General features: G+C 43.9%; 2 protein-coding genes across 3 annotated transcripts; both read left to right on the top strand.

The window, feature by feature from the left end:
- On the top strand, window positions 1-11,042 carry RGN (regucalcin; the record flags this gene model as incomplete). The annotated part of the gene is made up of 6 exons (XM_008629365.2): window positions 1-79; window positions 2,842-3,024; window positions 4,308-4,487; window positions 5,978-6,109; window positions 9,805-9,959; window positions 10,699-11,042. Coding segments are annotated over 6 exons (780 nt in total), but the record flags the coding sequence as incomplete, so codon positions are not given.
- Window positions 11,043-11,152: 110 nt separating this feature from the next.
- Window positions 11,153-25,779, top strand: LOC103611775 (regucalcin). 2 transcript variants are annotated; one of them, XM_008629339.2, is made up of 7 exons: window positions 11,153-13,486; window positions 19,496-19,664; window positions 20,126-20,308; window positions 21,520-21,735; window positions 23,201-23,332; window positions 23,952-24,106; window positions 25,321-25,779. In XM_008629339.2, the coding sequence occupies exons 2-7, from the start codon at window positions 19,499-19,501 to the stop codon at window positions 25,369-25,371; spliced, it is 903 nt and encodes a 300-aa protein (XP_008627561.1). In that variant the 5' UTR covers window positions 11,153-13,486; window positions 19,496-19,498; the 3' UTR covers window positions 25,372-25,779. The 2 variants fall into 2 exon arrangements, with proteins under 2 accessions (XP_008627561.1, XP_017584063.1); XM_017728574.1 differs by lacking the exon at window positions 11,153-13,486 and adding an exon at window positions 14,779-16,160.
- The last annotated feature ends 576 nt before the right edge of the window (window positions 25,780-26,355 follow it).

Genomic DNA, 26,355 nt, shown 5'->3' with positions numbered 1-26,355 from the left:
CTCCTGTACGTGGACATCACGGGTAGGAAGGTGTGCCGCTGGAGCCCGGTCACCAGGCAGGTGCAGGCCATTCCTGTGGGTAAGGAGCCGCTGGAAAACCCCCTCTGTGTGCGGGAGCTGCGTGTTGTGTCCCTTGGCAGCTGCACGGTGCTCAGAGCTGGAGACCTTTTTCTACAGCTGGGGTTTCCCAGGCTGCCAGCACACTGGGACTATGTACAGACACTAGATACAGACCAGAGGTAGCTCTGGAGACTTCCCCTATGATTTTGTGCTACTGGGTTGTGTTTGATCTATTTCTTTTTCCTGTAAGTTGTCCACAACTCGCTCTCTTTTGTTCCCACTTTGTCCCAGAAGTAACACTCTTCTGTTGGTGTTTATAGTAGTTCTGATTTGAATGATTAATGCTCATAATATTTTCTCTATTGAAAGATTTCCAAAAACGATTTAAGAAGTTGATACTTTTTTTAAGGTAATGGTGTCACCAGCTACAGTCTCAGTGGTTTGAGTATTTATTCCAGAAAGGAAGAGATATGCTAACTCTTAGAAAAAAAAGGATTGCAGATTTACTGCTGGATGTGATAAAGTAAATATTTGTGTTGGGAGACAGCTCCTTAAGTGATTTCAGTACAATTTATTATTTTCTCATGTTCAGTAACAGTTGGTGAAAATCAATTTTGCCTACCTGTAAGCTGTTCTCATTATTCACTAGAAACTGATCTGAGCTTATCTGCCTTTCAAATTACTGTAGTTTCCCATTTTAGGATGAGAGAAGGCCTGATACTAATTTTGGAAGAGTTGCTTCCCAAACTTACTTCCTCTTAGTTTAGCTGAGGGAGTGTGCTTCTTGCCTTTCCCCTCAACTTGATCTGCTCTCAAAGGTGTAATCTTTTACTTGCGGCCTCTAGAGATGTGGAAGGGAGAGCACACCACATTTTATTGTTTCCTCTCTTTAGTAATAAAATAGTTATGGTTAATAGCTGTGCCTTTGGGAATGCCATGATTAAAAGAAAAAAAAAAAAAAACCAACCCCCAAACAATCAAAGAATGCCATGTGATTATAGTAGCGGGTCTCCTAAGTAGAAACGAAGAGAGAAATTATTCATTATTATGCTTATAGAGAATTACAATGACCCCATGCTTAGAAAAAACTTCTAATGCCCTTTTTGACTCCGCAGGGGAAACATCGTAAATGCATAACTGGGCCTGGAGGGGAGACCTTATAGTCAGTTTTCTCTTGGGCATAAGATGGTGCTGCAAATCAATCAGTTCCTGCAGGTGCTGCTTTAACAAAGCCCTCCGGGGTCGCAGCAGACTGAGCTGGATGCATGGGCTGAGACACTGCCTGTGCTATGTTTGTTCAGTGAGCAGTAGGGTGGCTGCATCCTCATGCATCCCTTTCCTCTGGGGTGCTTTGTCAGGAAGGTAAGGGAACGTTCTTGTGGCTGTAGGGGCACCTGGATGTCCAACACCTCCAGTGGACAGCCGTGCTTCGGGGCTGCTCCCCCCAGGGTGGGAGGAAGGCCCTGGGGGCTGCCCAGGTGGAAGGAGTCCTCTGAGCCATGGCCCCCGGCTTTTTCCTGGGAGAGCAAATGTAGACTTGCACTCCCATGCTCTGCTAGGAAAGTCCCTGCCACTGATACAGACAGAGAACCACTTTTATTGGTGTGGTCCAAAGACCAGCAAAATTACTCTGTGTGGCAGGTGCCACACACGGCTGAGGGCACTCTGCTGCCCTCTGTCCTGGCACGGGAGGAAGGAATGGCACCTCAGTGTAAATGAGCCCAGACCATCAGCAGCCTCAGCTACTACGGCAGAGCTTGCAGTCCAGGTGTGCATCTCCAGTGCTGGGGGCAAATAGCATTTGGGTTTCTGTCACGGTGGTACTGCTGCCAGGCCTCCAAGGGAAGGGGCATCCTGACCCATGAGCAAACAGCTGGAAAGGAGCAGTTCCTCTTAGTACCTAGTGGTGACTGATGGTGGTTGTAAGTGTTTGTGAAACTATTACCTAATTATACCCCTGCAAAGCCATAAATACAAGAAATGTTTCAGTTTTAAATTTAAAAATTAGCAATTAGTCCCATGTATAGAAAATATTATGCCAGATTTTGTTGCCCTGCCTAAAGTTATTACTCCCTATATTGCATCTGATGTTAGGCTTTTACAGAAATGTTATCTTCACGCTCACTGGGGTTTTTTTTTACTAATTCCTTTATAATAACCTGCAATTGAGGTTTTATGCATAATAGCTCAAGTGAGTGTAAACTAATCTGGAGCATTTACTAGTTTTCTGTTTTGTTTTAGCTCTTGGGAAGTCCTGCCACTCTTGGTGTGTTTTTGGTGCTGCTGGAGGTTTGTGCAGCACAGCAGAGTGTGGTGTGGGGGGGGTGTCTCTCCTGCCCACTGTGTCCTGTCCCAGTGCAGAGATACCCTGCCTCCATCACTGCAGGGCTCATTTATGCAGGAGCTGTGCTAAATAAACACAGTTGCTCTAGAGCTCTTGTGGCAATTGATTTTTCCCTTGGAGAGGGGGGAACCCACACAGTAAGCTATTGTAAAAAGTATATGTTCCTGTCCCCCTTTTTATACTTTTTTTTTTTTTAAATTCAGCTCCTAGCTCAGCTAGGTGCTGGTAATGATTATAGCTCCTGGTAGCAGTGGTAATACTCAAGTTCATATGACATAATCTGTTTCTATGTATTTAAACATCAATTTTGTTGGTAGAAAAGTAGGTTGTTTCTCTTGCCTGTGGTTTCACTGAGTTCAGGTTGCATGTCTAAAGTGGGCAGAAGAGAAATATCTCTTCACAGCACATCCCACTTTTCAATTTCACCCTTTTTCCAGATGCTCCTGTGAGCTCCGTGGCTCTCCGGAAGTCTGGGGATTATGTCATCACCCTAGGAACCAGGTTTGCTGCTTTGAAATGGAAAGAGGAGCTGGTAACCACCATCACTCAAGTGGACAAGGATAAAGCAAATACTCGATTCAATGATGGGAAGGTGGATCCTGCAGGGAGGTATTTCGCAGGTATGCTGCAGGCTCTTCCTTCCCTCTGGTGCTTGCTGGGTTTTGGTGATAACATGCAATGATCAGTCATAGCAAGTTTTCCTTGATAGTTAAGTGGTGGGGATTTTTTGTTGTCTTCAAACAGAGTTCAATCCCATTTACAAATCTATTTGTATCACCTGGGCACTATCTAATCTGGACTATTTTGTTTAAAAGAGGCCGACTATTTGGAGCCTGCCTAGTTTAAGATACTGGCCTTGCCTCTTCCCTGTCAGCTACTTGTTTTTTGAATACTGGAAGGGTGCCAACAGAAAATACTTTTCTAGTGAGAAATTTATTATACTGTGTGGTTTGTTCTTCATAAGTCAGAATTTTATTTCTAAAAACTAAGGGACTATTCATCCTGGAGATGAGAAAGCTCAGGGGATCTTACTTGTATGTATAAGTACCTGACTGGGGAGGGAGTAAAAAAGATGGAGACCAGACTCTGCTCAGTGATGCCCACTGAAGGACTAGAAGGAGTGGGCACAAACTGAAACTCAGTCAGTTCTGTATGGATGTAAGAAAATTCCTTTACTGAGGATGATCAAACAGTGGAACAGTGGTTGTCCAGAGAGACTGTGGAGTCTTCATCCGTAGAGATCTTCAACACCCAACACTGATGGGAGGAATCTGCAGTGTCTGACCCTGCTCTGAGCAGGGGGTGATCCTGGATGATCTCCAGAGGTGCCGTCCAGCCTCAGCTGTGATCCTGTCCTCCTGTTTTTTAAAACACCATTCTGTGCTCCTGCTGTGCCGTTCAGTCCCGAGGCTTACCTTAAATTGCATTTACCCAGCCTCTCCAGAGCTGGTCTTGGCTGCCAACTTCAAGCTGCAAAGATGAGATTTGCTTTAAAAGAGGCTTTAGTGTAAGACTCATTCTGAGGGAGGAGGTAATTTTTTTCCACTCTCTCAGCTCTACAAGACATCAAGATTTATTGTAACTTAAATGCTGGCCACACCTGTCATAATATATGAATGACTGAATACAACATTTTGCAGGAATCATGCTGCACACCATTTCTGCCCCAAAAATGTTCAACAAAAGAACAAAAGCTGTGTTTTGTCACCTTCTGCTAAGAGCAAGCACTTTGAAAATGCACCTTTTCCTTTTGACTCAGTTTCTTCCTTAAATTTCAGAAGCCATCTTCACTGCTCCCTTCTATGCTGGCAGTGTGATCATCATCATAGTGAGGGACTGCCCCCAGACCTGGAGGAGAGTCCATTCACTCTGAACCTGCTTCCTCCCCTTTGGCTCTTCACAGGTACAATGGCAGAGGAGATTCGTCCCGCTGTGCCTGACCTCTCAGTGGTGAGGCACTTTGACCAGGTGGACATTTCTAATGGGCTGGACTGGTCGCTGGATCACAAAACCTTCTTCTACATTGACAGCTTGTCCTACTCGGTGGATGCTTTTGATTATGACCTCCAAACTGGAAAAATTGGTATGAGTGGTTGTATTCCAAAATAATTGTTTGTGCCTAAAGATTGTGATATTTGTTTCTGCTCTGGTTATTACACAGATGATGAGAGCTTTGGGAGCACTTATCCAGAAACCTCTTTAGAGCAAAACAACAGAAGACATATTAACATCTGTCTGTGCCTGCGTAGGCTTCTGGCTCAAACCAGTCAGGGTCGTTTGGTAATGCTATAAAGTATTTAAATTGCGTGGCAGTTTGAGTAGTAATCTGTACTACTGTTACTAAACACAAGGCGTATCTGATCTTCCAATGTGAAAAGGACAAAGTGTATCTCATCTGTCTGTTCCTGTGGCTGCGTGTTTCTTGTTACTGGCAGCACAGGCAAACTGACAGCAAGCTTGTAGTCTTGTGCAAAACCTCTGCCAGCTTCTCTAGATATTTTTTCACTCTTCACCCTGTTTTGTTTTTTAAAATATAAGCTATTAAATGAAGATTCTGCAGAAAGAACAAGGCAACAACAGTAGCAGTAACTCAAAGCTTCCTTCATTAGTTTAAAACAAAACAACGCCTTAAGGGTTTCTACAAGCTTGGGCAAAAGAAAAATTCAGGTGACTTGGACTAGTAATTTGCTTTTGAGTACACGGGCTGAGGTATTTGCATTAAAAGAACACAGCCAATTTGATGTTTAGCTTTAAAACTCTGAATTTAAAGTAATTTTGGATGTAGCACCTTGTCCTAATGATTCTCTGCTATGGCTTACAACTGAGTTTTTCCTTAGGAAATAGGGTATTTCTCTCTCTCACTCGTTCTTGCTCACTCTCTTTCTGTGGGCAGTCTGAAAATCCCCAGGAGCAAAAAGGAAACTCATTAAGAATATTGCTGCATATGAGAAACATTGAAGTTGTCAGAGCATGAAATAAACAATGTTGGAACGTTGGGTTTAATTTTATTTAATAACAGTGGTAAAAGTTCAGATAGAGTTGTTTGTTTTTAGGTTGATAGTATGCCTTTGAAATTGATGCGTTTCCTAACTCTGTGTTTATGTAAGCTCTCAGTTTATAGATCTGAAGGTCAGTTTTGTGTTGGAACAGTGATTATTGGCATGTTCCAGCAAACTGTTTGAAAAGTCTCCAGCTGGAGCAACCCATACCTGAAATTATTCAAACTGCTTTTAGAACAAGCAATTAATCTTATGAATATATCTAACATTAATTTATTCAGTTATTCATTTAATATTGCAAGTAGGGAACATGAGTGGTGCACTAGAAATGAATGCCAGAAAAAAGGATTATACTTTCAATGGATAGAAACTGACCCACAGGCTTTCATGCTGAGAAACAACTGTCTCGGGAAACAAACAGGCCAGCAGACACAATCTACTTCTTTCATGGGAAAAGAACTCAGGGCCTTAGCACAGCTTTTGAAAATAATAATACAAATAACTCTGCTGGGCTGTAACTGATAAAAATTTTAACAACTGTTTCACTCAGTTCTGTGGTTTTTCTAACCTGCAGGCAACCGTAGGAGTATATACAAACTGGAAAAAGAGGAGAGCATTCCTGATGGGATGAGCATTGACACAGAAGGAAAACTCTGGGTAGCTTGTTATGATGGTGGGAGAGTGATTCGCCTTGACCCTGAGACAGGTAAGTCCTTGCAAAAGATGGACTGGAATTTTGTGCTAAACAAAACAAAACAGGTGGAAATAAAAACAAGTGAGAGGTGGGGCTTTTTTCCCTTCACAGAAATGGTATATCTGCTCTTTTTTAAAAAACTGTGGGGTTTTGGTTTTTTTTTTTTGCTTTTTATTATTACTTTAAACGATTTTATGTCCCTGCTCTCAAAAATTACCTTTGTTAATAAGTCTCCTTTGTTCCCAGCATCTGTTGTGTTGGAACGGATAAAGTCGCTAAGGAGATCATCATTCTACTTGTGAATTGTTTGAGTTAGCATCCTATTGCATCCTCCAAAATTAAGACCAATGTTTACCTCTTTGATAAATGGGAAAGATGACTTAAGCCATTTTTGAGTCTTGTTTCTTCAGCTTAGTGTATTATTTTGGGCAGCCTACTGGATTTTATTACAAGTCCCACAGGACACTGATGCCAGCAACATATTTTTTATTGTTGAAAGTTATTTACACGATCAATTTTGCAATGAAATGATCAAAAAATGTTTAATGAATACCACAGCATTTTATCATTCCCTCAGTAATGTCTTGGGTGTGCCCATTGTCTGAGTCTGTCCTTCATTGCTGGTCTCATTTGGACTCCAATGATGTGCCAGGGATGATTTACTCTGGGTAAAAAACACATGTAAAGCACTTAAGGGAAACTGAACCACACTGGCTAGAAGGGGCCGCTGGGTGAGAATGGGAGCGTGATTTTGTCAGATCCCAGACAGCACAAGTTTGCATCATGCAGCAGAAGAGCAACTGCACTGGGATGCATCTGGAATCTAGTAGAAGATTTGGGGTTTTGTGGGACTGTGGATTCAGGGACGCCAGTGCCTCGTCTGCAGCACACAGCAGAGCTGTGTGTGCACACGTGCACCAGCCTTTCTTCTGACTCTGCTGGAAACCTTTACTTGAGGCTCAGACTGTGCTTTCCCCCTCACCTTTTAATCTGTACCCATCCAAAGTCTTGCTAACCTGTGGGACTTCTGTTCTGCAGAGTATGCACCCCAGTGCTAGGGTGCTTCCTTCTCCTCCAGGGGAAGGAAGCTCCAGATGGGAGATGCCAGCAGTGCTTTGGCTTGTTTCTGGACCCACATCCTCTCACTTTGGTGGGCAGAGCCCTCCTTGGTGACATCCACCAGCCCTCTGAATACCGTTCTGGAGTATTAGACTCAATCATTTTTCCTCTCTGTTTCACTGTTACCACCTTTTTCCTCCCTGGCCTTTTTTATTTCTCCCTGACCTTTTTTTTCCCTCCCTTTTTCCCACTTGTTTTCCTTTTCCTTCTCCCTTTTGGAGGTGTTTTCATATGGGAAAGCTAGAGGCAATAGTGTCCATAAGCAGATGCACAGGGATAGTAAGAATATTGATGGCAGAGTACATATCCCTAATGCACTCCTAGTCCTTAACTATGCTCACAGATGGATGAGATACTGATGTGTTGGTAGTGTGTTTCTCAGTGTGTTTCTCTTCCATGAACCTGTTCTGTCTCCCCCCTCACCCATGCCATAGCACTTTCAGGGAACAGTGTTATGAAGTTTCACAGGATAAGTGTCTGTGTCAAAAAGAGCCACCTTTTTTTGTGACTGTCTCATGCTTACCTGCCCTCTCATGCTAGCATTTTAAAGTAATATCTAAAATCTTCAATTTGCTGAATTCTGAATGAATTGTCATTATTTAGGGAGATAACACAGACAGGCTTGAAGAGAATTCTCTGAAAGCCTCTCTTTTAACGCACAATAGCCATTAAGTGTGGCTTGAATGGCTGTCAGCCAGTTGCAGATACATTCACTGATAAAGAGCTCATCTAAAGCACGTGAGGGATTTTCAGGTTTCAATGATAACAAAGCCTGGACTTTGTTTTTAGGGCAATGGGACGAGGAAACTTGTTTGTTTGGCATCTTTCCTAAGTAAGGTTTAGAGGTTCAGAATAAAACAGCTTTTTGGGTCTAGGCTTCTGTAGCAGAGATGGCTGCTGCCTTTAGATTGAGGGTGTGCTACAGGGAAGAGCTGATGGCTGATGCCATGGGGTTTGCAAATGACTCAAAAGGGATGTCTAACTTACATGTTATCAAGTCTTGTTGTACCTTCTGATCACTTAGTGACCTGCTAGTTTTATTCTTTTAATTTGAATCCTAGAACCATTAAGGCTGGAAAAGACCTCTAAGGTCATCGAGTCAAACCATCTACCAGCACTGCCAAGTACACCCCTAAACCGTGTCTTTAAGCACCACATCTACATGGTTTTTAAACACTTTCAGGGATGATGTTTCCACCACTTGCCTGGGCAGCCTGTTCCAATCCTTGACAACCCTTTCAGTGAAGAAAATTTTCCCTAATGCCCAGTCTAAACCTCAATTAAATATTTTACAGTTCTTCCTAATGATTGTTTTTAATATCCTTTGATTTTTATAGTGTCAAAAAGATTTGCTACATTTGTCTCTTCTATAGAGGCCAAGCACAGAGTAATACTTCAGATAGATTGTAGAACATCCAGGTGCAGATTTTCTTGGAACTCCAGGGAGACATTGCTCATCTCAGAGCTTTGTAAATGATACCTTCCAGGCTGTTATCCACTGAGAGCACTCTGCAACTGCAACCAGTCTATCCCCTGGTCTTTGGGGCTCATGCCTCTTTTCCTACAGTTCATTTTTTTTTTTTTTTGTTTTGAATGCCCTTCCCACTCACTTTCTCCCAGACTTGGTGTCAGTCAATTTCTAGGGCTCCCAACATCAAAGTTACTTTCCTGCTATTTCAATACATCACTAAAGTTAGTTGCTGTAAGGGGACCAAGCCCTTTACATATGCAGTTGGGAGGACAGAAAAATGACACATTTTGTAAGGAAATTCATGTGCTTTAGCATATTTCTAGAAAGAGAAACTCACAGGTACATCAAATAGGCATAATGGGAATAGGCTCTTACTGCCCAGGATTAGGAGAAATTTTGGGAAAATCTGCTGTAAGATGTCTCAACAAACCTTCTGGTTAGGGCTGGAGGAGATCTGTTCACTACCGTCATTAAGACCATAGCTGTTTGTTGGCATAGTAAGTGCGTAGTATTATTTATGGTAGCGCTACTTTCTTGTAAACATCAGACATGTCCCATGATCCCTATTTTATGGAAGCTTGATTTGAAAGACTATTGGAGTTTCAGGAAAAACTTCTAGGAATTAATCTTCCTTAACTGCAGGCAGTAGAGGTGTAGCAGGAGGTTCGCCTCTGTAATGCTGCACGAGGTCTGCTCGCTCCAGGCTGCCTTTGTAGTTAAAAGTAGAAAAGTCAGCAGGTCTAGGGTGTGATTCATGTGACCTGTTTTAGAGAGGAATCCTATCCCATTTCCATTGACTGCATGGACAGCCTAGATGACAAGCTCAGATATGCGTCTGTGCTGTGGATGTTAGTGCTTAATTAGAGGACAAACTAGGATTGGAATGGGATTTGTTTGTGATACCTGAAACTTGTCAAACAATACATGATCAACAACAGGGCTCACAGAAGTCTGGTTTCTCCCTGTCTTGGTGCTCATCAGTCAGGATGGGACGTCCCCCAGCCCTGATTCCCACTTCTGCAGAACACCTGGCTCTGCAACAGTTATTTGCAATAATTTGTTTAAATTTCTTGATGTAAGTAGACAAACAGGAAACATCATGTGTGCTTTCCTTCAGGAAAAAGACTCCAGACTGTGAAACTTCCAGTTGACAAAACAACTTCCTGCTGTTTTGGAGGAAACGATTATTCAGAAATGTATGTGACTACTGCCACTGATGGGATGGATAAAGAGTGGCTTTCACGGCAACCACAGGCTGGTGGGATTTTCAAGGTGAATGATACTTTCTCTTTTCGTTTTAGAAGGCCATTTTTTCACTCTTGATTTTTTCAGGTAGCAAAGCAGTTGGGAGTGGTGGGAAGCTGGAAAAAGATAGCTGTTAGGACACTGATCATATATGTTAAGCTATTTGTATTTTTTGTTCCTGTTGTGGAAGGTTAAATGCATTTAGAGATTTGAAGATACTTTGGGGTTTAAACTTCGTAACAATAGTGATAGTGCAAATTTTCTATGCAGTCATCTCTTTATACTTCTCCCTCTCCCAACACTGTTTGCATTTTCTATTTATTATGGAAAGGATGGGTAAATACTTACATGTCTTAATCAGTGGCAGATAAAAGCATCTGCTTTTATTTACTTTCTAGTTAATTATCACAAAGTTATCTCTTTAAACATTTGTTCTGCTGCGATTTGTTTTAAAGCTCTGCTCTTCTCTGTGTGTGCATGCCGAAGGTTACATTGTGAACTGCAGAATTAAGGCTTAGCAGTGTCTAAGAGAAGAGGCTTTTGGGGAATGGACTCTGGCCTGTGATTACTGAGCTTTAGAGAAAAGAGCATGCATTGAAATTCCTAGCTGTGATAAGCTGATGGGTGCAAAATATAGTAGGATGTTACGTTGGCGGACACAGTCTTTTTCTCAGTTAAAGAATGTCTAGTTGTGTAAGGAAAGCAAATGTCTGATAATGGTGAATTATTGCTCTAATTTTTTTTTTTCCCCTCTGTGTTTTAACAGATAACAGGACTGGGGGTGAAAGGAGTTCCACCATATCCATTTGCAGGTTAAATACACACTCTTCAGAAGGGATTAGAGAGGGCTGACATAAGCAAGACAAGTATGAAGGTCTTATTCTGGTGTTCAGCATCTTTGCTTTGAAATCATGACACCATTATAATATTTCATCAGGAAAGGATGAAAAACTACTGAAATACATGGAATATTTTAAAACTGATCTTTTTTTCCCCTTTAAACTTACTTTAAATATATGATGGTACTTTTACTGTTTGCTAAAAAGATTGTCATCCTAATAAGCTACTGTTGTAATTCTATTTTATGATTAAATAATATTTTAATATCTTTTTATTTCGTATTCTTCTGTCTCATTTGCAACTTATGTTATATTGTTTTACTGATTAAACTGCTTGTACTGTCTCTTTTACATATTTTTGAAGTTCCTCATAAAACGCCATTTGGTGGTCTTACCACTGTTTTAACTGTAACTTCGTTTGTCCTATGATGTTCTCAACAACTGAAACATTAATACCTCTCACTGTGCACCTGCAGCTTCCTTCTAACAGGTCTCGGCTGTGGCTGTGCTTAAATTAACTCTGGCTGGAGCTGATCACCCTCTCTCCCTCGTGCATGCTACCATGTTGCTCATTTTGTTGAATATAAACACAGATTTTTGGAATCAAGAACTGTATCTTTTTCCATCATTTGAAGATCCCCTGTTCTGGGGACATCCATGATGACAGGAAAACATCAGGCATTCTTGACCATTTGTACATAAAGCACCACCTGCACATACCTTCTCCTGAACCAACCTCTCCCAGAGGACAGAGAGGCAAGGCAGCCCACATGCCCAAATAGACACTGCTTTTACAAATGTGGAGGAAAGGGAAGTTCCATTGTGATTTCTTCACACTACCTGTTGTAAATGAAAAACTTACTCCCTGGATTGCATTTTGCAGTCCAGTGAGAGGTCTGGTAACTTTATGCCTGTATGTGCTGCAACAACTGTGATGTATCTCAGTTGGATTTTAAACTGCGGATTTTTGCTCTTGGAATGTTACATGTTCCCATGTTAGTGTACCTCCATCTGCAGGTGGAACAGCTGTCTGTTCCCACCCTGCTGTGTGAGGGTAACCCACCAAGTGACTGCCAAGCGAGCCTGTGGCAGTGCATTTTCTCTCCAGGTAGCTCCAAGAATCAGCACGTAATGGTTTGCCATCTTTGCAGGCCTGTGGAGTTAGTTTCTGATGGATCATCTTGTGTCAGCCGTGCACTCGAGTGCGCAGTGGGTGACTCAGCTGCCCACTGAGGCCTCGGTGCTGCTTTGATCCTAGGGTTCAAAGATTATTGTGTGCAAGTTACTGTTTCCCCTCTTTTAATCATGCAGGGGTCTGTCTTGGCAGCTGGAAAAAAAAGGAGATTTAAGCAACCCCACTTCAGTGTGGATGAGCATGAGGCAGTGAAGGAAGCTGGGCCTTGTTCTTTGTGGAACGTCTATATCCTTCATTTACTTTGTGCTACAAGGCAATCTCAAACACAGTATTGAGAAAGCTTGAGTTGAGGTAGATGATGAATGTGGCAAGTTCAGGGCTCTGATCTCACTAAAGTCACAAATCTGGTGATACCCGCAGCTCAGGAACCGTGCTGTTGGGCTGCTGTGGTTGATTGCTAATGGAGATCCAGAGATGCAGCAGAAAATAAGTGGGCGTAAACACAGATAAGCTCCCTCTGCCATCACTGTTGAGGTTTTGTACTGTCCTCACCCTCATACCACCACAATGGCAGTAGGGTGATTGCCAGCACAACACAAAATACCAAACTGATCTTTTTTATCTTGCTGCATTAGAAAAGTAAGAGCAATAGCTTGTACAGGCATGAAAAATCAGGTCAGAGATTAGTTTATCACAGCTGGCCAGGAGGCACCCATGAGACGCAGGGAGGACATGGCTGCTGGAGCCCCTCTTCCTCCATGCTGTGCATGGGTGGCACTGGGCAAAGGTCTGAATAACGTATTTCTTTGTGCTTGTGAGTGTGGGAGCAGAGGCAAGTAAAATAAGCTGCTGCAGACATTTTACAAATGAATGCCACCTCCCCCTTCTGTAAAAGCATCTGCTCGGCTTTGCTACACAGGTTTCATGGGCTTCACATGAGCAGGAAGAGCCAAGTCTGCCAGGAGAGTTGCATTTTTAATGTTGCCGAAATGCCCTGGGAGCGCGTCTCTGCGCAGCCTCCAGTGCAGAGGCTGTAGCTGCTTCCCGCGCCCCAGCCCCGAGGAGCCCAAACTGGTGCTGCAGGCATATTTTGACTCGAGTCCCATGACAGAGCACTGGATCTGGCAAACTGGAGCTGAGCCGTTGCCGGTTCCCTCAATTAGGAAGGCTTCCTGACTTTTGTTTAATCCCTCGCTTATTAATGGCGCTCACCTCTTTGATCAAAGACCAGCACTGATTTCAATTAGGGTTGAGCAAGAACCCAGTGACAGGAAAGGCTGTATCAGGAGGAGCAGCTGCTGTGCCCTGAAGGGTTTCTTCACCCTCATGACCAAAATCTATAGTCATAGGTGAAGCGTAGTTATTCCAAACCAAGCTGGAGAAAGCTCTTGTAATCCTTTGCTGGCAAAATAGCTCTGCTGAAATAAAAGCAGGCGGCACTGACTGCTTGGGGAGCTCCAGTTCTTCCCATCTCGAGCACAGGGGAGGGACCAGGCCCTTCCTACAAAAGGGCGAAACCCGAAAAGATAAGCCTTTTGGCTTCACTTTTGGACAACACTGTCGAGTGTGATATCGCTGGGGTGAGTAGCTATGCCTGTATCTGCCCGGGGTTTTTAATACCTGTGTCTTCGTTAACTCTAACCATGCCTGTTGTCATCTCCAAGACGGAGACAGTGGCAGAGGTGCATAAAAACTTGAAGAAATCAGGACAACCAAATAACAGGCAAAGTTGAATTTCTAGCGCAATGAATGACGGGATGGAGCCTCAAGGGGAATAAGTAACGCAAGTATATTTTGGGGACTTGTGGGGGAAAAAGTGAAGCGATGGATTTACTAAATATTTGCAAAGCCACAGGGGCAAATTCCCAGCTATTGTCTGAGCACATGCCTGTGGGGAACAGAAGACAAGTACAATTATTTAAATACAACATTATATCGTGCAATAATGTCTTGATACTCTCCTGACTACTCTATGTTGATAAAAACTAGGGACTATAAAAAGAATTGGTAAGAGTTGCATCAGAGGATACCAAAGCAATGGGAAAGGAGAGAGGAAGCCACACCAGAAGGAGACAGGATGGTTGGGTGTCAACCAGAGGTACAGGGGTGCGTGGCTGCCTTTGGCCAACTTCACCAGAAACTTCTGCTTTGCAACCCAGCAACATTAGAAACAAACAAAGTGCATGGCAAGGCCAGGCTCTTTATGTTGTGGAAACAATTAAAAGAATAGCTGCCTGGCTAGCAAATACATGCACCTGCTACTGCAGAGTTGCACCATTCAACAACACCCACAAAACCTCCTAAAGTCGGTCTCTTCCTAAAGTGACCGACTTCTGGAAAGGCAGACATGGGGGATGTTGAAATGGCAGGGTGGAAGATGTGATACTTGTGTTGGTAGCCTAGAAGTGGTCAGGGTAGGAATAAGAGATGGTACCAAATGTGGCAGGGGCATCCTCAGAGCATTTGCAGCCACCTGAATAAATTAGAGAGACGTGTTCTGGTATAATTTTCCCAGCTGCTGTCCTTCCTATGCCGCTGGTGATCCAGCATCCAAGCTGCTCACCCAGAAAGATGTATGTTTGGTGTTTCCAGTTGCGGCAAGGTGAATTCTTTGTCCCTCTGCCTGGCTTGGTTTTACTTTGCTGCAGCCTGTGGTGAGGAAGTCAATCAAGTCACCAGAAGAGAAGAGCTGTCTGTAAAATGTGGTTTTCTCCTCCAAAATCCATTTAGAGAAAATGCTTTGGGAAATATTTTGCAGAAAAAAGGATAACTTACATATTTCACTCATTTTTCTTTTCAATTGAAAATTAATTTTCAGTGAAAATTATCATAACCCAGAATTTTCTTTTTGAGTATGTCTTCCAGCTGAAAATGCTGTAAAAAAAAAAAAAAAAAAGCATATTGTTCTACTTGAATGTCCCTTCAAAGTTATCATCTAGGTTAAAAGAAGGAAAGCAGAGAGTAATGTGATAATTTCTCTGAGAGCAAGCAGAGACTGGGTGTTTGTGCTCAGATGGGATGGAGCCACTGGAGGCCAAGGAAGTCTGAGAAGGTTCCTCAAGGCACCCAGAATCACTTTGCTTGTAATACAGTGATTTTAGAAGGAGTTTGACTTGGAAATATTACTGGCTTTTTCCCTAGAAATGTTTGAATTTGTCTCTGTCTTAGGGCTGTAATTTTTTAATCTCTGAATGCGGATTGATGGCGACTATGATAGGATAATACGTCTATCCTGTCTACTTGCTTATCAGGGAAACATGTTCATCCTGTGAATCATTTGAACATCAAATTAAAAAGTTCATCAAAATCTTTCATGAGTAAAGAAATGCATTGTTCCTGCATGCTGGATTGGGGCTGATTCTTCCCAAGTGGCTTCTGCCCTCACTGAGTGTGGCCCTGTCACCAAAACTCTGGTGATTGCTCTGGCTCACTGCCTGGCTTGGACTCTGTCCCCATGGCAAGCCTGCCTTGTCCCCACCTTTCTGGCCCTGCCATCTCCTACCTCTGCTGAGCAGGGCTGGGTGGGAGAAGCACTTGGCATCTTCCACTTTGCCTCCCACAGACAACAAAAAGAAGGCAAATGCCAAAGAAAGGAGAAAATAAAAGCCAGGCAAGACATCGCCATCCTGCAGCATCCATGGCAATTGCTGAGACTTCCTGGCAAAAGTCCTTCCCTGTGTGTGCTACAGGCAGCAGTTTGGAGCTCTTTGCCAAAGTGGGATCAGGCTTTGCATGCTTGAGGTGAGGAGCCTTGTGACTTCACACACAAGAAGGTTGTGGCACAGCTGGGAGTAGGAGCCAAGTCTTAATGATGATAATAAGCCTTAATCACAACAATATTTTTTTCCTTATCAGAGTACTACAGAACCCTACCCTGCCTCTTTCATTAACCTTCCCTTTTTGACACCCCATATTTGGGAAGACTGGGCTAACCCTTGGGGCGACCGAATGGTGTAACGCCTCAGTTTCCCTCTCGCTCTCTCCTGACATGAGCAAAATACTGAGCAAGGATTTTTCTCTATCCCATGTCCTGCTGCTGGCACTGCAAACCAGACTATTCAGAAAGGCTTTGGTCCCTACCTCATCATTCATGTGACTGCTGACTGAATACAAAATGTAAAAGGTTACCTGCTCCATGCAGATAACATCAACTGGTGCACATTTTTAACCGTCGCTGAAAACAGCAGCCAGTTTCATAGGACCAGTGCTGGAAAAGAGTCACCAACCCAGGTCTTGCAATATTTTCCTCAGCAGGTGCGTTGATGTGATGAACTGCAGAGTTTCGCATAGGTGTCCTCCAGCTTGGTAAAAATATTCAGCTGTTTGACTGAGGGGAAAAGGGTTCTTAAAGTTGGTTTATGCAGATGGTTTCCTGACTGTACATTAAAAGTTTTAGCTGTCTGCCTGCTTATTCAAAGGTTCAGCTTGACATCAAAAATGAAATGATGTGTGTTTGCATGGGAGGGAGAGAGGGAGTGAAACAGCAAAAAAACTTTTAAGGCCAGTCATTCATTTGTATTTTACCTGTATCTTTTTAGGGGTACTGAAATGATCAACTTTTGTCCAGATCATTTGAAAAGGGATGTGGACTGAGGTCTACAAAGGCTGTTTTCAAACAGCTACCAGAGAGAGGGTTTAGTTTCCAGAGCAGACAGGATGTTTTTACATTAGTTTTTTATTCCTAACAGGAATTTTTTCTTATGGTCTCCAAATTCTGGTAACTTTTACCAGTTAAACAGTTTAACTTGGAAAATGTTTCAGTGACACCTGTCCATCCCGTAGTCTCCATAAGGGGTTTAGGCATGAGTCCAGGAGGCTGCAAAGCCAACAAAATGTTTGAAAGAGGATATAGGCAGGGTGAATGTGATGATGTTTTTTTTCCAGGGATTTCGTTTTGGGAGACTACAAAAGGATTTGGTGATTTTTGCTTGGAATTTCTCTTGTCTTTCCTTGCACACCCATCTCTGATGGGTCAGTGCTGTACCAAGCAGGGTACGAGGTGCCACGGATAAAGGTTCCAGGTGGCAGGATGGCTGGGGACTGATTATGCTGGGGTATTTTGAACGAGGTTTTTTTGGGGTCATTTCCTCATTTTTCTCTCTGAGATACTGTATTTGGTGAAACGCTACTGCTGCATAGTTCCACGGGGTGTCAGCAGGGAGGGCATGGCAGGAGGTGGCTCATTGAGCAGAGTGGGGACATGGTCTGGACAGGACGAGGGCTGAGTCCCTCCCAGCTTGTGTGGACTCTTTTGGAGGGTAGTGCTGCCACTTAGGGTTGGATGGTCCTTCCTGTTAAAAGCCTCCATTTTCAGCTGCTTGTAAAGATTAGTGAAACCTCAGCTAGCAAAACACAGACATTCTCTTCTAATTGCCCTCTTCTTAAAAACAGGGAGGGGTGATGATGATTTGAGCCAAAATATTCATCAGTATGAAAACTTCCACAGCTGGAGTGATACACAGGAGTTATTTCTTTGGCAGAGGGGATGGATGCTGAGGCTGAATGTGCAGTCAGGGAAGGCAGATATGCACTGAGGGTCCACGGGACAGGGCAGGTCTCTGCAGCATCCCTGGGGGGACAGGAGAGGGGAAGCAGGCAGCTGATGCAGGCAGGATGGTTTCTCCCCTGCCTGTGCCTTGCAAAACAGCTGGCAGTAGTGTGATTGTGTACTCCTCATATGGCATGTGGGGTGTGTCTGTGAATCGGTATTTCACCGTGGCTTATCTGCCAGGCCCCTGTTTTGGTGTGGGCCAAGCTGGACAAGGGGGGTGTAAATGAAATGGAAAAGAAAGGTTTAATAAGGCTCGGTTGGGTCAATGAAGCAGCTGGCAAGACAAATATGCACTGGCTACTGCAGATCTGGAGGCTTTCTGCCTCTGGAGTCTTTCTGCCTCTGCAGGGACCTCACTGCTGCCGAGCTGCTGCCGAACTCTTGTTTTCCCACAGGGATGAGAACAGCTCTGTGCTTTCCAGACCATGATACAATAAAGTCAGCATTGTGTCTCCAAGCCTCGGGTCCCACATATGGCAGCCACATGACACAAAGCTTTAACCTAAGAGAAACTCACTCCTTCAGCTCAAGCATTGTTTAATAGGTTTTTGGAGGTTAAAACTTGGCATCTTGCTGTGTATCCTCATTTATACTTTAGACTGATGCTGTTTGTCTGTGTGGAGCAGCTTGCTGCCCATCCTCTTGTGGCCAGTGTTTTTTGGAAGGGAGAAGGATCTATTCGATAGCTGGGTGGTATGAATCTTACCTTGGCACTATGACTCACTGCAGGAAAGATCCCATGTCCCTCAGCCCTGGCGTTTCCACTCACAGTGATCGACTGGCTCTTACCACATACTTTGAAGTGCATTAATGCTAATTAATTATCTGGAAACCTTATCGACAGCTCACCTACTAGGAAACAATACCCACTTGAAGACAGTAATCCCTAGGATTGATATTATGTCAGGGATTGGCTGCCTCCCAAGAATTATCTTCCAATCTGTGGAAAAAATGTGCTGAGGCCAGTGGGTGCAGCAGTGGAGGCGGCTCTATTAGGGGTGACTGAGGCAGTGAGTGGGCCTCTTTCTTTTGTAAGAGCTGAATGACGGAGATTATTGTTCACACCCCTCAGCAAGGTCAGGGCAGGTTGTAAGAGCTGAATGACGGAGATTATTGTTCACATCCCACCCCTCAGCAAGGTCAGGGCAGGCCCAGGATCCATGTTTTGGAGGACATCAGTGGGCTCTGGACACAAACCTGATGGATTGTGCACCCTATGTGGGTGTCAGTCAGTTGTGGCTGATTGACTGATGTCCCTGTGAGTACCCTGCTGCAATGGGGATGGGGTAGCCAGGGTATGAACAACTCCTGGCAGAAGCAGGCATATGGAATGGGAGCTTCACTTGGCCCCCCAAGCAACAACTGGGGCAATTGCATCCCACAGCCTGGCATTGGGCAAAATTTGGAGTGTGCAGCAGGGGTTGGAGATGAAGCTGGGGCAGTGAGGGGGCTGATGAAGAGGAAATGCTTGGAGGGAAAACAAAGCAGTAGAATTTCAAAGGCAGGAGCTTTCCTCAGTGTTTGCATATTCTCACTGACTCGGTGTGGGAATTTGTACTTGTGCAGCGGCCTCTGTGGCAAGTAGTCGGTGCTGTGGGTGCATAAGCATCTTCCTATAGAGGAAGTCAATGCACCTGTGGTGATAGGTCAGAGCCTTGTTTTTCCACAAAAAGATTTCTGACTGATTGGTGCTGCTGCCTACTGATCCCTCCCTGTGGTCTGGGGGACCCTTAGGATCACTGATCCCCAGACAACAGCTCGGTTCCAGCTCAGGGCCATAACCCCAGCACTCCTGTGCCTGGAACCAGGTGCCTCATCAGCAGCTGTGGTTTAGGAAAGTTTTGCTAAGGAGAAGCTTTGGTGCCTTGAGCTCATTGTAGCCATGAGAACATGGAAATGTCATAGGAACCTCCTAAATTACTCTGTCATGTGAGATTTGGAGTGCTTTGCCATTTACAAACTCTGCTTTTAAACATTGTAGCCATAAAAAAATCCACACCAGGGCTTCTAATTACATCCATTATTAACTTCTCCTCAGATCATGTCTTCCTCCATCAAAATCGAGTCTGTTGTGAAGGAGAAGAACCGGATGGGAGAGTGCCCAGTCTGGGAAGAAAGGGAGAATGCACTTGTCTATGTAGACATCAACTCGCAGAAAGTTTGCCGCTGGAGCCCAGTCACCAATGAGGTGCAGAGTGTGTCTGTGGGTAAGAGTCTGTACTCACTGCTTCATCCTGGGAGTCTTCTCTGTCTCTCCCATCCCTCCCTCCTGGTAGGAGTCCTGCAGGTTGGTGGTCTCTCTTACTTTCCATGGGACCACACACCTTGTTTTCCCATAATGTGGTGCTGAGCACAGTGTGGCCTAAGCCAGCTGAGCAGAGAGGACCATGCACATGTTGCCCCAACAAGCCTAAATGGGAATGCACTTTTCATTTGGGACCTGCAGAGGAAAAGGTATAGCACTAATGGCTGTGCTGTTCTAGCAGATGGAAAAGTCCATGGAACACAGAGCCAGAGAGATGTGCTAACAATCCCAGGGAAGAAGGATCCTGGAATCAGCTCAGCCTTTCCCTGTCAGGGATGTCCCAGTCAAGCCCAGATGCCCTCTGTGAGGGCTGAGTGATGACCCCAGAGCTCCCCTTCATCTTCAGCTCTCTCTCACCCACAGATGCCCGTGTCGGCTCAGTGGCACTGCGGCAGTGTGGGGGCTATGTCATCGCCCTGGGGACCAGGTTTGCCTTCCTGGACTGGGACACCCAGGCAGTCACCACCATCCTCGAGCTCGAGCAAGATAAACCCAACAACAGGTTCAATGATGGGAAAGTGGATCCAAAGGGGAGGTTTTTTGCTGGTAAGTTCCTGGCAGAAATTTCCCCCGGAGCAAAGGGAAACTAATTACAGTGTATTTTATATAAGGCATTTTATTCTCTGTCTTGTGAACGCTCTGCTTGCTTATTGCCCAGTGGAGGAGGACAGGAGACTTCACATCCTCTGACCTAGATGAGGACAGATGCTGTTGACAAGGGCCATCTGACAGGAAGGCTCTCCTACTTGGTGGATGGTGTTTTTCAAACAACTGCCTCCATGGAAGATGAAAAGCCAGTGAGGGGCTCATAGAGGTGGGAATTTTTCTGGAGATGTAGAGAAGGACGCAGCTTCTAGAGCAGAATATGAACTGCAGCTTGCACCTTTTACATGCAGCCTCTCTTGGTTAGCCTGTGGAAAACAAGGGAGATCCTCAGCCTCCTGAAGGCAAGAAGGAAGGAGGTTTAGGTTGTGTATTATGTAAAAGGTCTTCACCCGCAGGATAGTCAGGCCCTGGAACAGTAATGGCACCAAGCCTGACAGAGTTCAAGAACAGTTTGGACAACGCTCTCAGGCACATGGTGTGCACCTGTATTTTAAAGCCATGGCCCATTTAAATCATGAAAGTAGCCTACAAAGACCAACAACAAAACCAGCATATGATGCCTGCCTGCATCTTGGCTTTCGCTGTAAGCAAAACCTCAACCCCCTGGCATGTCCTGGTGGTCCTTTGGGTCTTTGATGTCTATGACTTAAACCTCGTGGCAATGCAGAGACATCCTTTCATTGGCCAGGATCAGCTCTCTGGGAGGCAGCTGCTCCTGATCTGCTCCTTTTCCTCTTTCGCATCAATCTGACAGGACCTATTAGTCCCTTTCATCATAGAATTGTAGAATTGTAGAATCATAGAATGGTTTGGGTTGAAAGGGACCTTAAATATGATCTGGTTCCAACCCCCCTGCCATGGGCAGAGACACCTTTCACTGGACCAGGTTGCTCAAAGCCCCATCCAACCTGGCCTTGAACACTTCCAAGCATGGGACATCCACAACCTCTCTGGGCAACCTGTTCCTGTGCCTCACCACACTCACAGCAAAGAATTTTTCCTAAAAATCTCTTCTTTTTAGGAAGAAAAGAAAAAAACCCACAATCCTGTGATTCTCCTTAGGACCTCTTGGTAACACTTAGAGAAGGTTTTTGATCCAACACGAGGAGCAAGCTTCTACTTTCTAACCAGTGCTCCCACTTCCATTTCAGGTACGATGGCTGAAGAGACGGCACCAGGGGTCCGAGCGAGGCGGCAAGGAGCTCTTTATACCCTCTTCCCTGACCATTCAGTAATAAAACAGTTAGACCAGTTGGACATCTCCAATGGTCTGGACTGGTCCCTGGACCACAGGACCTTCTTTCACATCGACAGCCTGTCATATGCTGTCCATGCCTTCAGCTATGACATGCACACTGGAAAGATCGGTACTCATGCTTTTAAATTCGGTGACAAGTAGTGCTACTGCTCTGCCTGCAGCAGGACCTGGGCCTGTGAGATGCAGTGATTTATTTGACAGATCTCATATTTTCTGGTTACAGCTTGTCAGCAGGCTGATTGTGATATTTCTCAATTTAGTTACTCACCAGGTGTATTTGGTGAGCAAACTTGACAGTCTTTCAGCTTACTTACATCTAGAGAGATGGCTCAGACCTATTCAAGGAGTTGCAGGGAAGAAGCCATTTACACTGCAGAATGAGAAAGAGCTTTTAGGATGCTATTTATTCTTGAGTGCCATCTACTGGAGTTACTTTGATTGTACTAGCTCCATAAATACAAGTGGAGAACGTGCTTGTGTATGTATCACAGAAAGGTATTTGAAGGATCAAGCTGTCATTATGATGTAGGTTTCCCAACCAAGTTTCTGAAATTGAGATGTTTTAAAATCTAACTTAAATTCATTTTATGGATAAACATTTTTTATTATATCTGCAAGAAAGAAAATTTAAGTGTAAGCAAAATGGATATAATCTCATTTCAAAACTTTTTGAAATATTTTCATGCTGTATCAGCCTTATATGCTTCACAGGAATTTAAATGGCTCAACTGCCTTTGTACTTTAAAGAGTGCAAGCTTTGGGTAATCACAGATAAAAATCGCACAAATTAATTACATTCACTCAGATTTCATTTTGTTGAGAACATCTATTTCTACAGATTTTAGGATATGAGGTTTCTAAAGATGATATAATGCAACTTTTTCCCCTGAAAATATAAAAAAGTAATATGTTTGAGCTTCCTAGGCTTGGCTTTATGCTCACAACTGTCTCTTCCTTGGGTAGTGTAATGGCCAGAAGGTGCTGGGTGGGTCAGAGCAGGTGGTCCACGGCCCGTGGACCCTGCTCCATGGACCATACGTGCCCACCAACACATCTGCACTGTGTCCTAGACCATGAGCAGTTGGTGTCCAGGCTTAATCAAAACTGGTAGCTTGGATGGCCATTAAAAAGTAAAGTTTTTGATCTTTAGCTGGGAGAGATTGCTTATCACCGATGTTTAAACCCAGGTGATTATTTATGTGACATATACAGGCTGCCATGACCAATGAAAGTCCAGGAAAAGTTACTGCACTTGCAGCAGTTGTGTTATGGCAGGCAGCAGGTGGGTTAACAAGAGAGATGGGGGCATTTTGTTCTCTTCTCTTGGTAGAATAACAGGAGCACTAATTCGGTACAATCCCAGACACAAATGGCAGTGCTGGGGACTTGTCTCAGCCAGGCTGAATCAGGCTTTTAACACATTTAAAATACGTATGTTATGTACATTTTGCAGCATGTCTTTCTCCCAGAAAATGAATGTAGATGTTTGCAAGAGCATGGAAGATGTTAGACTGGGAACTGATACAGAATGGGTAGCAGCCCACATAACATCAGCTTTGTAACTCTTCCTGCAGCCTGCCCCAAACTTTTGTACCATTTGGAAAAGGAGGAGCAAATGCCAGACGGGATGTGCATAGATGCGGAAGGGAAGCTCTGGGTGGCCTGTATTGACGGCGGCAGAGTCATTCGCATAGACCCAGAGACAGGTGAGACCTCCACCAGTTTGTGCATACAAACCTGAGGGGAATGGCAGCAGGAAGAACAGTTTGAAAGTGATATAAGAAGGCGAAATTTGTTGCCCACTTCTGCCCCATGGGTTGCCAAGACCGTTGCTGGTTCAGGCTCTGGTCATGTAAAGAGTGCAGCTCCCTGGGCTGCCTCCCAGTGTCAGGTACCCCTGCTTCCACTGTTTGCTGATGAACTGCACACTCTTCTTAATAATACCACTACCAAAAAACCCACACCAAAAATACTGCATATAAATTTTCTCAGTGTTGAAATGTTTAACTGGGAAATGCTTTAAGGAAAAACATCCATCCCAGGTCAGGTGTCCCTGCCCTCTTGGCCTCACACACTGTACTGCTTCATTTGGAGAAAAGGAAATGAAGCTTCGCAGATGCAGGGGAGTGGCTGAAAAATAGTTAGGGATGAGTTAGATGAAATAATTTGATTTCCCCACAAACTGTCCTTCAGGATATGGTCTGTCTGAAGGTGAGGTGCCTTCTGAGTAAATGTCACATCTGTGCCATGTGCACTAATAGTACATTCATAATTACATGCTTCCTAGAAAATGAACATTAGAAAACACTTGCACATTTTTCCTAGGAAAAAGAATCCAAACTGTGAGGCTGCCTACTCCGAGGATCACCTCTTGCTGCTTCGGTGGAAAAGACTACTCAGAAATGTATGTGACTTCTGCATATGATGGACTGGACGAGGCCACCTTAGCCAAGGAACCTCACGCAGGAGAGATTTTCAAGGTGAGCAGATTTTTTTCTTTCCTCCTGTACATCAGACCTGCCAAGTCTCATGTTCTGAGAGTGAGGTGGCCCTGGCTGCCCTTGCTCATCCCACTCGCCTCATGAACTGCTCCAGGTGCGTTGCTTGTCCCCCAGCCAGGCACAGCTGCTTTTGCAGAGCTGCTCATGCACTTGGAAGGAAGATTTGGAGAAATACAAGTAATAGTGTTGTTAGCTGGGTTGGCCAGCTTGGCTGGTCAGGATCTGAAGGCAGTCAGTGGGTATGGATCTGCCATACAGATAGCATATTCTGTAATATACTGTAAGGAATTGCTTTTATCTCTTAATATACTTCCATCACTTTTGGAAATTTCATTCTCTTACTTCTCAGTTTTTAATTGTGCCAGGAAATCTAAAGGTTTACAGAACATATTTCTCCTGTAAAGATTAAATGCTTAAATTCACCAGGGTAAAATTTTGCATCTCAATCTGAAAACTTCTGGGATTTTTTTTGGTCTGTTAAAAATGACTGCTACTTTTTGAGAAACATTTTTGTCCAGGGCTATTGAATCTGAAACTTGTTTCTCTCTTCATTCTTTTTTCCACTCCATTAGCAAAAAGCACATCACATAAAATGCCGTTCTTACTCAGCAATTGCCATCAACCCAAACCAAACTCTTTTATCTGTTTGGCAACAGGATGAAGATGTTACAGGAGGGATGGAGATCTATTCTAGGATCTGGGACACTCCAGTTGAAAGCTGTGCTTAGAGCAGATTTCTCATGGCTGAGACCTGATATATTGCTCAAGCAGTATAGTTTAGAAGCCCACAGGAGGATTAAATGAGTGTTGTCTTTTTTGGTTTTGTTCTTGAGTTCTCCAGTCCCACAAGGGAATTGGTATTTTCCAAATTCACATTTGTCTTGCATAGACAAAGCATGTTAAAAATTACTATGAGTCATTTTGAAGATAAGGACTACATGTAAGGGCCACAGATAACATTTAAATTAGCAAAATTATTTAGTGGTGCAAGATAATCTTAGTGATTTTAATGAGTTTGAAAGAACTCCAAGTAATGACTCTTTCTGGGCTCCTCTTGAAGCAGGGGACTCTCCACATAGGAGTCTGTTGCTATGATACTTGTTCTACAATGTTTGAATGTTTTCATTATATGCAGTTGGAGATTTATCTGTTTTCTTTCTCTTATCTTTTAATTTTTAATTTTTTTTAAACAGATAACAGGCCTGGGTGTGAAAGGGATCCCACAGAATCTCTATGCTGCTTGAACCTTGACACTAAACAGCAAAGAAGAAATGCTTCCATCTTGCAGCAGCTCTGACTAGGAGAAGTCAAATGAACTACAGAATTTGTTTGTGTGAGGATTTCTAAGCCCACATTTGTGAGTGTGCATGTTTGGAGTTGAAGATATTTCTTCTTCTGTGGGCCTATGGCTTGCTGCAATAGGTTAGAGAGGTAAAGTTAATCTGTGTTACACCTTGATAGCTTTTGTGACTTACCCTAAACCTCTTAGAGCTCAAGTGTAGTTTTGTTGAACTTTCTGATGACCAGCTCTGGAATTTCAAGTCTGTGCAGTTCCCAAAGCAGAATCTGACTCCTCATGTTACAGTGATATACCAGCAATGATACAGCAGATTCAGCAGATTTTAATAAACATTTTAAAAGTGGTGCCTTGAGCTGGACTGTTCCTCTGCTGTGGGACTCCCCCGAGGTGTTGTTTTTGTTTTTTTTTTTTTTTTGATGATCAGACCTATTTGTAGTATCCAGGTTCCATTTTTACATCCTCATTAGCCTTTTTCCAGGCTGTCCTGTCTTTAGGACACCACTTAGGCTGCTGAAAATAAACTATGCAACTATACTTAAAAAAATGCTTACAGATGTTTTGTCTCTGCATTCAGATGTTACCATGAAAATGCTGACTGGCCACACACAGTCAGTGCACACACAGGCTGAGAACCACCAGGACGGCCCGGGCTACCAAACACGGATGCTCGGTGGAGTTGTCCTCTCAGGGGCGACATTTACACCCACACACACAGACTTCCCTTTGCTTTACACATCTCTTAATGTGCGCACAGCCTCACCTTCTTGTTCCCCTTTCTTCTGGTGCTCTTCCTCTCCTGTTTCAAGTATTTTCCTCCTTTTTCCCTTTAGATCTTCCCCTCCCTTCTCCTCCAGAAAGCACAACATCAAAGTGTATTTTTAGAGGCTGCTTAAATAATGACCCAGCGCTACCCTGGACTCACTGAACC

The sequence above is a fragment of the Corvus brachyrhynchos genome, unplaced genomic scaffold (genome assembly GCF_000691975.1).
Source record: "Corvus brachyrhynchos isolate BGI_N302 unplaced genomic scaffold, ASM69197v1 scaffold92, whole genome shotgun sequence".
Lineage (NCBI taxonomy): Eukaryota > Metazoa > Chordata > Aves > Passeriformes > Corvidae > Corvus > Corvus brachyrhynchos.
This window is presented reverse-complemented; position numbering and strand designations above follow the sequence as displayed.

What these genes read in the sequence shown, in the direction of transcription:
- LOC103611775 (XM_008629339.2), top strand. Translation starts at nt 19,499, where the DNA reads ATGTCTTCCTCCATCAAAATCGAGTCTGTTGTGAAGGAGAAGAACCGG. An exon ending in GGTGCAGAGTGTGTCTGTGG is followed by an intron (nt 19,665 to 20,125) that starts GTAAGAGTCTGT and finishes TCTCACCCACAG; the next exon opens with ATGCCCGTGTCGGCTCAGTG. An exon ending in ACGCAGGAGAGATTTTCAAG is followed by an intron (nt 24,107 to 25,320) that starts GTGAGCAGATTT and finishes TTTTTTAAACAG; the next exon opens with ATAACAGGCCTGGGTGTGAA.